General features: G+C 36.1%; 2 protein-coding genes across 2 annotated transcripts in view; both read right to left on the reverse strand.

Moving 5' to 3' along the window:
• Positions 1-16,525, reverse strand: part of MORC1 (MORC family CW-type zinc finger 1) — a 217,545-nt gene that overhangs the window by 115,673 nt on the left and 85,347 nt on the right. The window contains 1 exon segment of the mRNA XM_060099828.1: positions 1,163-1,291. Within this exon segment, the coding sequence (XP_059955811.1) occupies positions 1,163-1,291 (129 nt within the window).
• On the reverse strand, positions 7,681-14,474 carry LOC132491022 (tyrosyl-DNA phosphodiesterase 2-like). The gene is made up of 2 exons (XM_060099838.1): positions 14,442-14,474; positions 7,681-8,685 (listed from the first exon to the last, which is right to left on the reverse strand). Exons 1-2 carry the CDS (start codon positions 14,472-14,474, stop codon positions 7,756-7,758), a joined length of 963 nt encoding a protein of 320 aa, XP_059955821.1. The 3' UTR covers positions 7,681-7,755.

Consider the following 16,525-nt stretch of genomic DNA (forward strand, 5'->3'; position numbering starts at 1 on the left):
CCTCATTTTATAAATAAGAAAACTGAGGCTTAGAGAAGTTAAGGAATTTGCCCAATTTCACACAGCTCTCAGGTACTGGAGATTGGATTCTGGCAGTACCTTGCACATGTCAAAAACACTGTCATTTTTAGCCAGTAATATTATCAGCCAATAGGCTGTTGCATATAGTCATCAATTTCCTCAGTTATACCTTCTAAGCATCTGTCTGTCATTTGTGTTCCTCTTAAATCTCACTGCCATGCCTTTATTCAGACATTTACAATTTCTCACCTGGATCCTGGATTATGTCAGTAGTCTCGTCAGAGGTCTGACCCAACCTCTGCTCTAGCCCTCCTCCAAATCATCCTGACTAAGCTGCCAGAGCAACCTTACTACAAGTGACATCTAACCAGTCAGGTCCTCTTTGGACCACCCCAGGCTCAAGGTTGGGGAGGTGTTCCCTTGGCCCTGTGTAAATAGCTACAGGGTGATATTCTGTTTGCTTGACTGCCTTCCCCACTGAATGGCCGATTCCCTGCAGACAGTAGAGACACGTAATAAGTGTTCAGTGCTTCAATGATATCACTCTCCTTCTGAAAAACTTCTGGTGCCTCTCCATTGCTTATTAAAGTAAAAACTCCTTAACCTGGCATTCAAGGCCATTTAGCATGTTTACTCAACTTAACAGTTTTCTCTTCTATTATTTATTCATCATTCATTCAGTCAGTAGTCAATTACTAAGTACCTACTCTTATTTAATATAGTGTTAAGTATTAAAAATAAAAAAATGACTGTTTCTATTATCCACCACAAAAATATTAGCTGAAGTATACACCTGATATTAACAGAGATTTCCAGCTACATCTCTGCCCTTCAAAAGTCTACTTTAAAGACCATGGCAAAGCTACCTCTGTCATGAAGCCTTGCTTTAATCTCCTCCTCTTCCCTTTCTTTGAACCCTCAAACAAATTTAGGCCTCTTTTACATCATTTACACTATTTTCACCTCTATTACAATTATTTTCATACTCATCTTAACCTTTCTCCTAGACCCTAATCTCCTTGGAAGCAAAAACCCTGTCTTACCCACCTTTGTCTTCCTCATGCCCTATTTTTTAACACAACAACTTGCATATTAGGCTCTCACTAAAAGTTTGCTAATTGGAATGAAATTTAACACTCACCACACTGAATAATGAATGGGATGGCCATGGCCTGTCTTCTTTGATATTGAATAGAATCTGAAGATTTCTCCATGTCCTTATTATTCAGGTATCCAAGTTCATTCCAAAACAATGTTAGATTTCTATTACCTAAAAAAAGAAAGAAAAAAGCAGGCAAAGAATAATGAAAGAAAATAAAATCAGTAAGATAAAGATGATAAGCAAAAGGAAATTTGGACATAAACACATGTATATACAATACAATCTCGAACATGTAAAAACTAATATATATACAGAAATAAGTGATTAAAATATTTGACACTGGTTTCCTCTGCATATGGATGAAATTTGTTTTCTGCTTTACACTTTCTTGCATTTTTCCAAACTATATGTAATAAACATGCAACATCTTTATAATAAAACTGAACACAATTGCAGTTATAAAAATAATACAAACTTTTATTGTTGCAATAAAATACACTGACACTTAAAACTTTTTTCTTAAATACTCCTAGGAGGGACTGCACTGATTAAACTTAAAAGCCACCCTTAAGACTATTGATACAAATATTTATCATCTTGTCTCACAGTCAAGAGTTTCTATTTTATCTCTGGTTCCCTTCTCTTCCAGTCTCTATTGTTTATGCCCTACCCTTGCCCTAGATTCTAAACTTTCTCCTTGCTTAGAACAGTACTTGTCATGGAGGCCCATTCAGGAGTCCTCCTTAAGAGGCTGTGTTCTTATCTGTTGATCCAGCAATTGCACTGCTAGGAATCTTCCCTACAAACATACAACACAATGGACGTATATATCATAGCACTGTTTGAATAGAAAACAAAAAAACAAACAAACAAAAAAACCTGGAAACAAGGTAAAAGTCCAGAATAGGGAACTGACAAATCCCATTTTCAAACAAGGGAACATTAGATAAACTTTAAAACACAGAGTTAGAGCTAAATATATTATTGCATCAAGATCTCCAAGACAGAGTTTTAATAATAATTTTTTAAAAAGATGTAAAATAGCAAACCTAGTATAATCAACTTTTGTAATGTAAAAAAAGAGCATATACGTATAAAATTTTGAAGGACACACTTTTCCTAAAAGGACACAAAAGAAAGTTTTAATAGTGGATACCACTGGAGAAAGGACAGAGGTAGAGAGGAAAGCAGGGGAAGGTACTTTCACTTTTCTTTTTTTACTTTCTGAACATTTTGAGTATTTTTACATGTGCATGTATTACTTTAGAAGTACTTTTTTGAAAAAAGCATCCATATTTACCATTCTGTACAATATGGTAACCAACTGGCCACATGTGGCTACTGAGCATTGAAATGTGGCAGATAGAGAACATTTCATCAATGTACAAAGTTCAAAAAGTAATATTCTAAAATATATACCTTGGAAATAAAAAATACATGAAATAGGGCCAGCCTTACATCAACCTTAACAATTGACTGTGTAATCCAGGCAAAATACCAATAAACATCTTTACACTTTCCCATACCTTTTAAAATTTAGGTTCAGAATGCTATATGCCTTTAAGACCAGCAGGGAAGGAACTCAGTCTTCCAAAGGGGCTTTGCAATTGAGCTGGGCTGACAGCTACCCTCACAAATTCCCTGGTCTCCTACCTTGTTTCTTCACAAAGTCCCTACCAGCTCTTGCCTCAGATTTCCCTTTGGATCCTGCTTCTTGGGCTTTTCTCAACTCAGACTTTTGGTTTTCTGCTCTTCGCTCAGCATTTGGTATTGGCCCAGCCCAGACTCCATTTTTTCGCTGCACACCAGATCCTGAAACACTCTTTAGTGTCTGGAAAGGGCTCGTGAGACCTTGTTCTCTGATTTCCACATGAACTACTCAGTTCTTATTATGTCAAGGCAAGAAGTGCTGTAGATTAAAGTCAGGTGACTTTGAGTGCTATCTATCACAGATTTATTGTGTAATTGTGGGAAAGCCAGTAAATTTTCTTATCCATAAAGTGTTTACAATAACTTGCCTTACATGGTTATCACTAAGAATAAATATGAAGGTGCATTAAAAACAGTAGTGCTGTGCAGAAATTTAAGTTACTGCTGTTCTGTATTTGTTCGCTCTCTAAACATTACTTCCCCAAAAAGACCTCACCTTTGCAAACAAGAAACTGTGCTTTATCACTATGCATGTCCTCAACTCAGAGCTCAGCAACCTGCACCTAATAAGACCTCAAAAAATCTTGCTGCCATTCTTGATAAAATAGCTTATTAATGTTTTGTTTGGGATAAAATGGAAGTGAAATAGCATCTCTCCCTGAAAACATTAACTAATCACAGTTAACACAACCCAGCAAACTTATAAAACGAACATCAACTGTGAATCCCAAAATAAATATTTTAAAAGCGATAAAACTACTAGCATGTTAGAAACACAGGCACATGCCTCTCAAGGGTGGGGTGATACCTGCTCTGTGGTCACACCACTCTTACAATGCTTACATGTTACATTTCAGTTCACTTTATGTCTATTTTCCCTCTAGAAAGTGAAATCCTTGAAGACAATGGCTATGTTTAGGAGCTTGCTTTCAGTAGCTGACACTCAGAGCTTAATGTTTACTTATAAGACGAAATAATACTAAAGAATTACTGGCTATCAAAGATATAAATGAGAACACTCAGTAGCCCAACATCTAATGACCAGGACTGACAGAAGGTATTATACTATTCAAAGTAGATATCAGGACAAAGGAAATAACCAGAGATATTCAATCTGGGAATCAGAAATTGCTTTTCCTAACTGCCAATGGAACTTTTTTTTTTCCTTCAGATAGCAGCTACTCCAATATGCATAATTTATAATATGTTGTTAAAACAAATTTCCATGGAGTGGACCCTGGTAGATGCTTCAGCAAGTGGATAAGTAAGTTGGCCAGAGAAACGGCAGTAGGAGGAAACATACCACACCAGTTTCTGTTTTCTTTCATGTGTTACTCAGTCTGTAGAGATTTATACAACTATCCTGAGAAAAAATTCCTCCCATACAAGGGAACCCCAAAAGTTTATCAGTGGATTTTTCAGCAGAAACCTTATAGATCAGGTGAGAGTGGAATAATATAATCAACGTGCTGAAAGAAAAAAATAACCTGCCAACCATGAATACATTACCTGTATTGAAGCTATCCTTCAGAAATGAGGGAGAAATAAAGAATTTCCCAAACACACAAAAGCTGAGGGAGTTTGTTACTAGACCTGCCTTACAAGAAATGCTAAAGGGAGTTCTTCAAGCTGAAATGAAAGGAAGCTAATTAGTAACTTAAAAATGTGAAAATATAAAACTCACTGGTAAGGGTAAGTATATAGTCAAATTCAGAATACTCTAATTCTGTAATGATGGTATATAAATCACTTAACTCTAGTATAAAGGTTAAAAGACAAAGTATTAAAACCATAGCTACAATATTTATTAATGAATACACAATATTAAAATATGTAAATTGTGAAATAAAGAACATAAAATGCTTGTGGGAGGAGGGAGTAAAACAGTTGAGTTTTTATACGTGATAGAAGTTAAGTTGTTGTAAACTTAAAATAGACTGTTATAACTATAACATGTTTTATGTATGCCTCATAACCACAAAGCAAAAATCTATAGCAGATGTACAAAAGATGAAGAGAAAGGATTCAAAGTATAATACTACAGAAAATTATCATATCACAAAGGAAGAGACCAAGAGAGGAAGAAAGAAACAAAGGAACTACAGAACAGCCAGAAAACAATTAATAAGATGGCAGTAGTAAATCCTTATCTATCAATAATTACTTCAAATATAAGTGGATTAAATTCTCCAATGAAAAGATGTAAAGTGACTGAATAGATAAAAACCAAGGCCCAACTATATGATGTCTATAAAAGACTCATATCAGTTTTAAGGCCACACATAGGCTCAAATTGAAGTGATGGAAAAAAAGATACCGTGCAAATGGAAACCAAAAGAGAGCATGGGTAGCTATACTTATTATTAGACAAGACATACTTTAAGTCAAAAACTGTAGGAAGAGAAAAAGAAGGTTATTATTTAACGATAAAGAAGCTGATTCATCAAAAGGCTATTAACAATTGTAAATACATACACCCAATATCAGAGCACCTAAATATATTAAGCAAATATTAACAGATCTAAAGGGAGAAATACACCGCAACATAATAATAGTAGGAGTCTGCATTACCCTTCTTTTAACAATGGATAGAGATAAAGTTATAAGAAAAAATGGACTTGAACTATACATTAGATAAAATGGACCTAACAGACATACACACAATATATCATCCAATAGCAACAAAATAAACATTCTTCTCAAATGCATATGGAATATTCTCCAGGATAGATCATATGTTAGGTCACAAAATAAATCTTAACAAATTTACAAAGATTGAATCATATCAAGTATCTTTTCCGACTATAATGAAACTAGAAATCAACAAGAGGAAAAAAGCTGGAAAATTCACAAATAGGTGGAAATTAAATAATGGACTACTGAACAACAAAAGAGTCAAAGAGAAAATCAAAAGGGCAAAGGAAACAATCCATTTACCATCACATCAAAAAGAATAAAATACCTAAGAATAAGTCTACCTAAGGAGGCAAAAGACGTATACTCTGAAAACTATAAGACACTGATGAAAGAAACTGAAGATGACACAAACAAATGGAAAGATATACCATGTTCTTGGACTGGAAAAATCAATATTGTTAAAATGACCATACTACCCAAGGCAATCTACAGATTCAATACAGTCCCTATCATAATTTAAAAGTTTGTATAGAAATACAAAAGACGGGCTTCCCTGGTGGCGCAGTGGTTGAGAGTCTGCCTTCCGACGCAAGGGACGCGGGTTCGTGCCCCGGTCCGGGAAGATCCCACATGCCGCAGAGCGGCTGGGCCCGTGAGCCATGGCCGCTGAGCCTGCGTGTCTGGAGCCTGTGCTCCACAACGGGAGAGGCCACAACAGTGAGAGGCCCGCATACCGCAAAAAAAAAAAAGAAATACAAAAGACCCTGAAGAACCAAAGCAATCTTGAGAAAGTAGAACAGAGCTGGAGAAATCAGGTTGCCTGATTTCAGATTATACTACAAAGCTACAGTCATCAAAACAGTATGGCAGTGGCACAAAAAACAGAAATATAGATCAATGGAACAGAACAGAAAGCCCAGAAATAAACCCACGCATAGCAATAAACACTTACATTAAGAAACAAGAAAGATCTCAAATAGCCTAATTTTCTACCTCAAGGAGGTAGAAAAAGAACTAAGCCCAAGTTAGCAGAAGGAAGAAAAGAGCAAAGATCAGAACAGAAATAAATGAAATAGAGAACAGAAAACAATAGAAAAGATCAATGAAACTAAGAGCTGCTTTTTGAAAAGATAAACAAAATTGTAAAACTGCTAATAAGACTAGCCAAGAAAAACAGTGAAGGGCTTCCCTGGTGGCGCAGTGGTTGGGAGTCCGCCTGCCGATGCAGGGGACACAGGTTCATGCCCCAGTCCGGGAAGATCCCACATGCTGCGGAGCAGCTGGGCCCGTGAGCCATGGCCGCTGGGCCTGCATGTCCGGAGCCTGTGCTCCGCAACGGGAGAGGCCACAACAGTGAGAGGCCCGCGAACCGCAAAAAAAAAAAAAAAAAAAAAAAAAAACAAACAGTGAAGACTCAAATAAAGTCAGAAATGAAAGAGGGGACATTACAGCTGATACCACAGAACTATCAATACAAAGGATCTTAAGAGACTGCTATGAACAATTATATGCCAACAAATGATATAACCAAGAAGAAATGGGTAAATTCCTAGAAACATACAAACTACCAAGATTGAATCATGAAGAAATAGAAAATATGAACAGACCAAGAGTGAGTAAAAAGATCGACTCAGTAATCAAAAATCTCCCAGCATTTTTTTTTTTTATAAACAAGCAGAATTCTTTATTTAAAGTACATTCTCTTATGGGAAAAAAATGTTTCCTTAAAGCACATGTAGAAGTATTCCTCATTCATGTCTTGAAAAAAATTCAGTTTTACAAGTAGCAAAACTAAAAGGCTAATTCTTTTTACACATTTATTTTTCTCTTAGAAAAAAAGTTCAATGCCTCTATAAAACTGACTTTAATCATTATCAAGCCTAACTTTGCCTCTGTTGGTGACATAACTACAAACATGAATTTTTAAAAATTAACGGATTTTAAATCATGAGTTCATTTCTAGCTTACCAATTAGGCACTGTTAGCTGACAAAAAGTCTGACGTAGTATAGCTGCAATCTATTTAAATGCAGATCCAGCCAGCAGCTGTGAGCACTATTACAAGCCAGAGCTTGTAATAGCTGATAGCCTTTGCGACCTTTCATTAAGAGGCCTCATGTTCTGAACACAGGTATGCTTTCATTTAAATAAACACTAAGATTTAGTTCTGAAATCTGAAGACACAATCCACAAAATAAAATCACAGTCGTTTATTCTTTTGTTACAATGATCCAGTATAATAATTCCTCCATATTAAGCTACCTTTCCAGACAGGTAGCAATTATATTTGCAAAAACACAGAACAAAATTGCTCAGAACATTTAAAACTCGTATTTGAAAAGCAGTTCACAATATTACATCTAAGTTGCACAGAAGACCCCAGTGATCACTAGGAAATCTACCACAGTCCAGTTTTTCCAACCCAAGGAGGTCCAAACTTCGGGGAATAATGTGGCCACCTTCTGCTGCTGCTCTAAAAAATATTCGATCAAAACGAAGCTTACAAGTAGCAGCTATTCCAAGAGTAGAGTTCATTTGTGTATCCCATGTATACTGGCAATGCTTAGGTTTGCCCAAAAACTCCCAGACATCCAAAATGTTGCTGGGTAAACCACCACATTTGGTAACTTCGTGATCCCTTAAATTCGTATCTCCTGCAAATATAACTGTAGTGGACTCTGGAACCTCTTGCATTTTCTTTAAAACCATTTTCAACTGATTCATTCGTTCCTTAGCATGCCCTTTGGTGCTCTCCAAATGAGAAGTCATAAGGCAAAGTTCATTTCCTGACACACTCACATGCACACACAAAAGGCTTCTCATCATTTTTGTATTTGGAAAAGGAATAATCTCTTGGCTTTTAAATTTCAATCTCGATTTCTTCAACATTATAGCTGTGAAATAGCCTTCTTCATGACCTGTAATAATCTCATAACTACTTGCTTTCTTCTTTAGGTAGGTAGAATATGGGGGAATAACTTCCTGTAGAAATACCACATCTGGGCTGTACAAAGTTAAATAGGAACACACCCCTCGAGCCCTCTCTGGCAGATTGTTCAGGTCCAATCCATCAATATTCCAGGTAATGAAAGAGAACATGCTGCCATCTTCTTGCTGAACATTTTCAGATGTGCTGGATTTAGAACTAATGGAATCACTTGTTTCTTCCTTGGTTAGGTCAACACAGGACTCGGGCTCAAAGGCGGTATCAAGATGGCTTTTTAAAGCGCTCTCCTCCACTGCCGGCTCGAAGTAGGAGTCCAGCACTCTCTCCCTCTAACCCGGGCCGAGCGGGGAGACGCCTGGGCCTCTGCGCAGGCGCCTAGCGCCCCGGCGCTCACGAATCAACCGCCTCATGCGGAAACGCGCTCCGCTTTCAGAGCCTCCCAGCATTTTTTGATTGGTTTTTTTTTTTTTTTTTTGATATTGAACTGCATGAGCTGCTTGTATATTTTGGAGATTAATCCCTTGTCAGTTGCTTCATTTGCAAATATTTTCTCCCATTCTGATGGTTGTCTTTTTGTTTTCTTTACAGTTTCCTTTTCTGTGCAAAAGCTTTTAAGTTTAATTAGATCTCATTTGTTTATTTTTGTTTTTATTTCCATTACTCTAGTTGGTGAATGAAAAAAGATCTTGCTGCTATTTCAAAGAGTGTTCTGCCGAAGTTTTCCTCTAAGAGTTTTATAGTGCCCGGCCTTACATTTAGGTCTTTAATCCATTTTGAGTTTATTTTTGTGTATGGTGTTAAGGAGTGTTCTAATTTCATTCTTTTACATGTAGCTGTCCAGTTTTCCCAGCACCACTTATTGAAGAGACTGTCTTTTTCCCCATTATATATTCTTGCCACCTTTGTCATAGATTAGGTGACCATAGGTTCATGGGTTTATCTCTGGGCTTTCTATGCTGTTCCATTGATCTATATTTCTGTTTTTGTGCCAGTACCATACTGTTTTGATGACTGTAGCTTTGTAGTATAGTCTGAAGTCAGGGAGTCTGATTCCTCAGCTCCATTTTTCTTTCTCAAGATTGCTTTGGTTATTTGGGGTCTTTTGTGTTTCCATACAAAAAATGGGCATAAGATCTAAATAGACATTTCTCCAAAGAAGACATACAGATGGCCAAATAGTACATGAAAAGATGCTCAACATCACTAATTATTAGAGAAATGCAAATCAAAACTACAATGAGGTATCACCTCACACCGGTCAGAATGGCCATAACCAAAAAATCTACAAACAGTAAATGCTGGAGAGGGGGTGGAGAAAAGGGAACCCTCCTATACTGTTGATGGGAATGTAAACTGGGGTGGCCACTATGGAGAACAGTATGGAGGTTCCTTAAAAAACTAAAAATAGAACCACCATATGACCTAGCAATTCCACTCCTGGGCATATACCCAGAGAAACCCATAATTTGAAAAGATACATGCACCCCAATGTTCACTGCAGCACTATTTACAATAGCCAGGACATCTAAGCAATCTAAATGTCCATCAACAGAGGAATGGATAAAGAAGATGTGGTACATATATAAAATGGAATATTACTCAGACATAAAAAAGAACAAAATAATGCCATTTACAGTAACATGGATGGACCTAGAGATTGTCATATTGAGTGAAGTAAGTCAGACACAGAAAGACAAACATCATATGATATCACTTATATGTGGAATCTAATAAAAAGGGTTCAAATGAACTTATTTACAAAATGGAAGTAGAGTCACAGATGTAGAAAACCAACGTATATTTACCAGGGGATAAGGGGCAGGAGGGATAAATTGGGAGACTGGGATTGACATATACACACTACCATATATAAAATAGGTAACTAATAAGAACCTGCTGTATAGCACAGGGAACTCTACTCAATACTCTGTAATGGCCTATATGGGTAAAGAATCAAAAAAAAAAAAAGAGTGGATATAACTGATTCACTTTGCTGTACACCTGAAACTAACACAACATTGTAAATCAACTCTATGTCAATAAAATTTTTTTTAAAAAATCTCACAACAAATAAGAAGCCCAGGACCAGATGGCTTCAGTGGTGAATTTTATCAAACATTAAAGAAATAAATACGTATCCTTCTCTATCTCTTCCAAGAAACTGAAGAGGAGGACACCCTTCCAAACTCATTTTATGAGGTCTGTATTACCCTGATTCCAAAACCAGATAAGGACATTATAAGCAAAGAAAAGTATAGGCTAATATCACCGGTGAACATAGATGCAAAAATCCTCAACAAAACAAAGCAAACCAAATTCGACAGAACAATAAAAGGATCATGCGGTATTTATCCCTGGATGCAAAAACAGTTCAACATACATAAATCAATAAATATGACACGCTACATTAATGGAATGAAGACTAAAAATCATATGATCATCTCAATAGGTACAGAAAGAGCATTTGACAAAATTCAACACCACTTTATGATAAAAACTCTCAACAAATGAATTACAGAAACTATGTAACTCAACATAATAAAGGCCATAGACAACAAGCCCACAGCCAACATCATACTCAACAGTGAAAAGTTAAAGTTTTTCTTCAAGATCAGGAATAAGACAAGGATGTCCAATTTTGCCACTTCTATTCAACATAGTACTGGAAGTCCTAACCAGAGCAATTAGTCATGAAAAAAGAAATAAAAGGCAACCAAATCAGAAAGGAAGAAGTTAAAATTTTCTCTGTTTGCAGATGACATGATAGTATATATGCAAAACCTAGAGACTCCACCAAAAAACTAAACAAGGAATTCAGTAAAGTTGCAAGATACAAAATCAATGTACAAAAATCAGTTGCGTCTCTGTCACTAACAATGAACTATCTGACAGAGAAATTAAGAAAGCAATTTCATTTACAATAGTATCAAAAACAATAAAATACTTAGGATTAAATTTAACCACGGAGATGAAAGACCTATACACTGAAATCTACTGACTGATGAAAAACACTGAAGACATAAATAAATGGAAAGATATCCTGTGTTCTTTTTTTTTTTTTTTTTTTTTTTTGCGGTATGCGGGCCTCTCACTGTTGTGGCCTCCCCCGTTGCGGAGCACAGGCTCCGGACGCGCAGGCTCCGGACGCGCAGGCTCAGCGGCCATGGCTCACGGGCCCAGCCGCTCCGCGGCATATGGGATCCTCCCAGACCGGGGCACGAACCCGTATCCCCTGCATCGGCAGGCGGACTCTCAACCACTTGCGCCACCAGGGAGGCCCTATCCTGTGTTCTTTGATTGAGAGAATATTTGGTTGAAAGAATATGTCTATACTACTCAAAGCAATCTATAGATTCAATGCAATCCCTATGAAAATTACTATGACATTTTTCATAGAAGTACAAAAAACAATACTGAAACTTGTGTGGAGCCACAAAAGACCTTGAATAGTCAAAGCTATCTTGAGAAAGAAGAACAAAGTTGGAGGCACCACACTTTCTAATTTCAAATTATAACAAAGCTATAGTAATCAAAACAGTATGGGACTGGCATAAAAACAGACACATTGACCAGTGGAATAGAACAGAAAGGCTAGAAATAAACCTACACAAATATAGCCAACTAATCTTTGACAAGGGTGCCAAGAACACACGTAAAGAACATTCTTTTCAATAAATGGTGGGAAAACTGGATCTACTCACAAAAGAATTAAACTATTTTATGCCACTCATAAATATTAACCCAAAATGAATTAAAGGCTTAATTGTAAGACAGGAAACCATAAAGTTCCTAGAAGAAAACATACAAAAAGCTCCTTGACATTGGTCTGGGTGATGATTTTTTTTTTTTGACCTGACACAAGCAAAAAAAAAAAAAAAAAGGTGGGACTATATCAAACTGCAAAGTCTCTATATAGCAAATGAAACAATCAAAAAAATGAAAAGGTAACATACAGAAGGGGAGAAAATATCTGCAAGTAATTTATATGATAAGGGGTTAATATCTAAAATGTACAAAGAATTCACACAACTGAATAACAACAATAAAACTCCTACTGAAAAATGGGCAAAAGACCTGAATAGACAGTTTTCCAAAAAAGACATACAAATGGCCAACAGGTACATGAAAAGGTGCTCAACATCACGAATAATCAGGGAAGTGCAAATCAAAACCACAATAAGATATCACTTCATACCTGTTAGGATGGCTATTATCAAAAAGAGAAGATAAAACAAATGCTGGGAATGTGGAGAAAAGGGAAGCCTTGTGCACTGTTGGTGGGAATGTAAATTGGTATGAGAATTATGGAAAACAGTACGGAGTTTCCTCAAAAATTAAAAATATAACTATTATATGATCCAGAAACCCACTTCTGGGTATATATCTGAAGAAAATGGAATCGGTATCTTGAGAAGATATTTGCACTCCCATGTTCACTGCAACATTAGTCACTACAGGCAAGATATGGAAATATGGAAACCACCTAAGTGTCCAACGATGGATGAATGGTTGAAGAAAATGGTGTGTGTGTGTGTGCACATGCGCGCGAGAGAGAGAATAAAATATTATTTAGCCATAAAAAATTTGAAGATCCTGCCATTTGCTATAAGAATGAATGTGGAGGTCATTACTGCTAAGTGAAATAAGCCAGACAGAAAAATACATGATATGACTTATATGTGGAATCTAAAAATAATAATAATAAAGTTGAACTCATAAAAACAGAAGGTAGAATGGTGGTTGCTGGCAACTGTGGGCCAGAGGTAATGGGGAGACGTTGGTCAAAGGGTACAAGCTTTCAGTTATAAACTCAGTAAGTTCTGAGGATCTAATGTACAACATGGTGACTATAGTTAATAATACCATATTGCATACTTGAAATTTGCTAAGAGAGTAGATCTTAAGCATTCTTATCCCCCACACATGCAACAAGGTAACTGTGTGACGTGACAGATGTTTTAATTAACTTGACTGTGGTAAATATTTCACAAATATTTCATGAATCATGTTGTTCACTTTATAAACATACATGATTTTTTTTGTCAATTATAGCCCAATAAACCTGGAAAAAATTCTTGTCTATTCTAGTCTGGCAAGAAATAGTAAAATTAATAATAAAATTTATTAAACCAGCTTGGCCTTAACATATGAAGTGGTATACAATTATGGATATTTTTAATATATGGTTTTAATAAACCATTTTTTGTTAATGTGTATTAATGAAGGTTTTTAAATTGCCCTTTCATCAAGAAGTCTATTAAGAGAAAAAAACTGAAATTCCAAAATATGAAAAAGTACTTGACTTTTAAAAATACATCTTAAATATTTCCAGCCAATGGAGAATGTTATGTAGGTAACCCAAAATTTATTAATTTCACAATTATATTATTTTAACAATCTCAAGGTATTGATTTTAAAATTCAGTTTACATTTATAAACAGGAAATATTTATAATATTCAAAATTATAGAATACATACCTTGAGACTCTTATTTGAATAATCAACAAGCTTGTTAAATTAATGGAATAATCAGGGATTAATGCACACAGAATTAAAGTCCTGATTTCTAGAATAAGTATCTGAGAAAATCTGCGAAAATTTAATTTATTGCTATGTATGGAGTACTGTATTCAGAAGATTCCTAACATTTAAATTAATTTGATTAATTTTTCAGGAGCCTTTTAAAACCAGGAAAAAATAGTGGGAACTAGTGCAATAACTTACTAAAAAAATTGTCAAAAACCAGTAACTGAAAGAGCAGTTCACATAGATTTTGCCTCTTAAAAAGAGGAGAAATGTTAACAGCCTCCTAGATGTCAGTTTCGTATCTATTCATAGAATGTATAATGACATTCAGGGAATCAGTTAGCCAAGTGGAGAAGTAATAAAATTCAGTAATAAACTACCAAAGCAAAGCTTTGATGTTTTCAATCAAAATAAGGAAACCTAAAACAGCTTATGAAATCAAAGCACCAGGAAAATCTTAAGATGGAGAAGGTATTTAAATGAGGTCCCTGCCTTCAGGTAGTTCTGCACCTAAATAGATGATTATATTCTATTTTTAAAGATCTCAAATAGAAATTACACATCCATTCTCAGAGGACTGTTGATCACACATCCTCGTCTGTTGAATATTGTCCTATTTGTCATTACCTGTGTCATTCTTAGCTAAGCTAGACATGAGATCCTTGTTAAGCTGATCCATGGTGTGATCATTTATCATTTATAGTCTTGATGGCATCTCTGGGTTAGGGATAGCAAACTGGTTTCAACTGATACGCCAACTCCCATCAGTTGGTAGTGAAGCCTGTACACTCTTGAGGCCAGCGGCCACTTATCAGGAAGAACTGCCATGATGGCTTAGAGAATGTGTGGTGCATTTGAGATGAGAGAGGGCCTATATGATCACCTCCCAAAGAACTCTATTTAAATTGAGGCGAGATGAAACAAGGCAAGATGTCTTCAGTGGTGCTGAAGGTGCTTCCAGCGCCATTCTTTCTCTTGGCTCGTGGATGTGGCGGAGTGGGGTTGGGTCAGTCTCATGGTACAGTACAGTCAATGGCAGAAGTAGGTGGCAGCTGCAGTCTGAATACCTTTCCTTCTCCACTCTACTGTGAGCACAGCAGACGCCGCAGACTCCAGGAATCTGCGGAGTTGGTCCAACTTCATAGTAAGGTCATTACTTCACCTGACAATGTCACATCATTTTCTCTCGTTCCATATCAGCTGCTTCCCACAAGGATCTCCTTAAGCTGCAAAAATGATTTTAGAACCACCTCCTGCTCCCAACTTGAGAAAATACATGATGACAAAATAAATAAATAAATAATGAATTTAATCATACTTTTGTGTGATTTTACATCTTACTACCCACAACTACATCCATATGTATTTGAAAAACTGTAGCATGTACATGTACAAGACATAATGCCATCTTAGACAATCACTGGTAGCCAGGGATTCAAGGACTCCAAGCCACCCTCTAAGGTCCCCTAGGGCTTCCTGTCTACCAGTTCAGAACCACATCGTTCTGCACACTGGACACTAGAAGGAAGATGGATGGAGGCCTCAGGGTGACAAACTTTCAAAAACAAACCTCAGGAGAGTTAGGTTTCTAATGGTTCTTTCCTTATAAAGGAGCAATTTTACTTTCCCTTTTTAGGTTATACTTTTATTTCGTCATGTTCATAGCTTTCTTTAGATATACTCATTTTTTCTTATTCTTTCTAAAATGTAGAAATCAAAATTAGACATAATAATAGAAATATATTCATAAAACATTCTGTGTTATCATGGGCAATAGCCTAGTTAGTTACCTAAGTCTCCTCAATACCTGGATTAGCATAATTTTTCTTTCTACCAGGACTCTCTTTACCTTACTCAGACATACACAAAGCCCCCTAACTGACTTAATGGTCTCAAAAGTGTAAAGACTCTTTTCGCTGTTGTTAATACCACTTGTGTTTAATTCTGATTGCACTGTCTTAATATCAGAGTCATTAGATACAACTTACTCTTTCTTCTAAGGTACACATATGCAGACTAATGAAGAGAGTTTTGAGGACTTGCTTCTGGTATGGCAGGGAAAAATCAAACTGTAAGAATCAAAGTGTATTTAGTTCCAGACAAAAGAAGAAGGGCTGGCTTTTTCATATTTTATTTGCAATATAGGTGAGATCCTCTGAGATATTTTAGCAAGAAACTTCATTGTAGATGTAAAAAATGTCATTATCATGATAATAATACAAGTGCAGTCAGAAAGAAAAGGAAGCGTAAGTGCTGTCAATGGTGATAATTTCAATTACCAGGTGAAAGCAGTGTAAATGGATAAAATCTAAGAATGTGATCATTTTTAAAAAACAGAAATCAATCCACTGAACTCCTGAACCATCCTGCTATTTGCTGGGAGCTGGCACAAAGTAACAATTTTAAACAGAGTACATATTTATGCCATATAAATCAGTTAGGCAAATGTCTATAACGTTTTTTAATATTTTAATTTTATCTCTAATTCCTCTCAAATCAAGCTTTCAGCCAATGTAATTTGTTTAGTTGTATAGAGTTCTATTGTTTCTGCTGTCAAATAGTAAATTACCAACTAACATGGGTAACCAAATAGTAGATGAAAAAAGTTTTTCTTAACAGAAGTATTAGAGTTAATAATCAAAG

Source organism: Mesoplodon densirostris, chromosome 5, assembly GCF_025265405.1.
Source record: "Mesoplodon densirostris isolate mMesDen1 chromosome 5, mMesDen1 primary haplotype, whole genome shotgun sequence".
Taxonomy (NCBI): domain Eukaryota; kingdom Metazoa; phylum Chordata; class Mammalia; order Artiodactyla; family Ziphiidae; genus Mesoplodon; species Mesoplodon densirostris.

What these genes read in the sequence shown, in the direction of transcription:
- LOC132491022 (XM_060099838.1), bottom strand. Translation starts at nt 14,474, where the DNA reads ATGTGTGATCAACAGTCCTCTGAGAATGGATGT. An exon ending in AGTCCTCTGAGAATGGATGT is followed by an intron (nt 8,686 to 14,441) that starts GTAATTTCTATT and finishes GGCCCGGGTTAG; the next exon opens with AGGGAGAGAGTGCTGGACTC.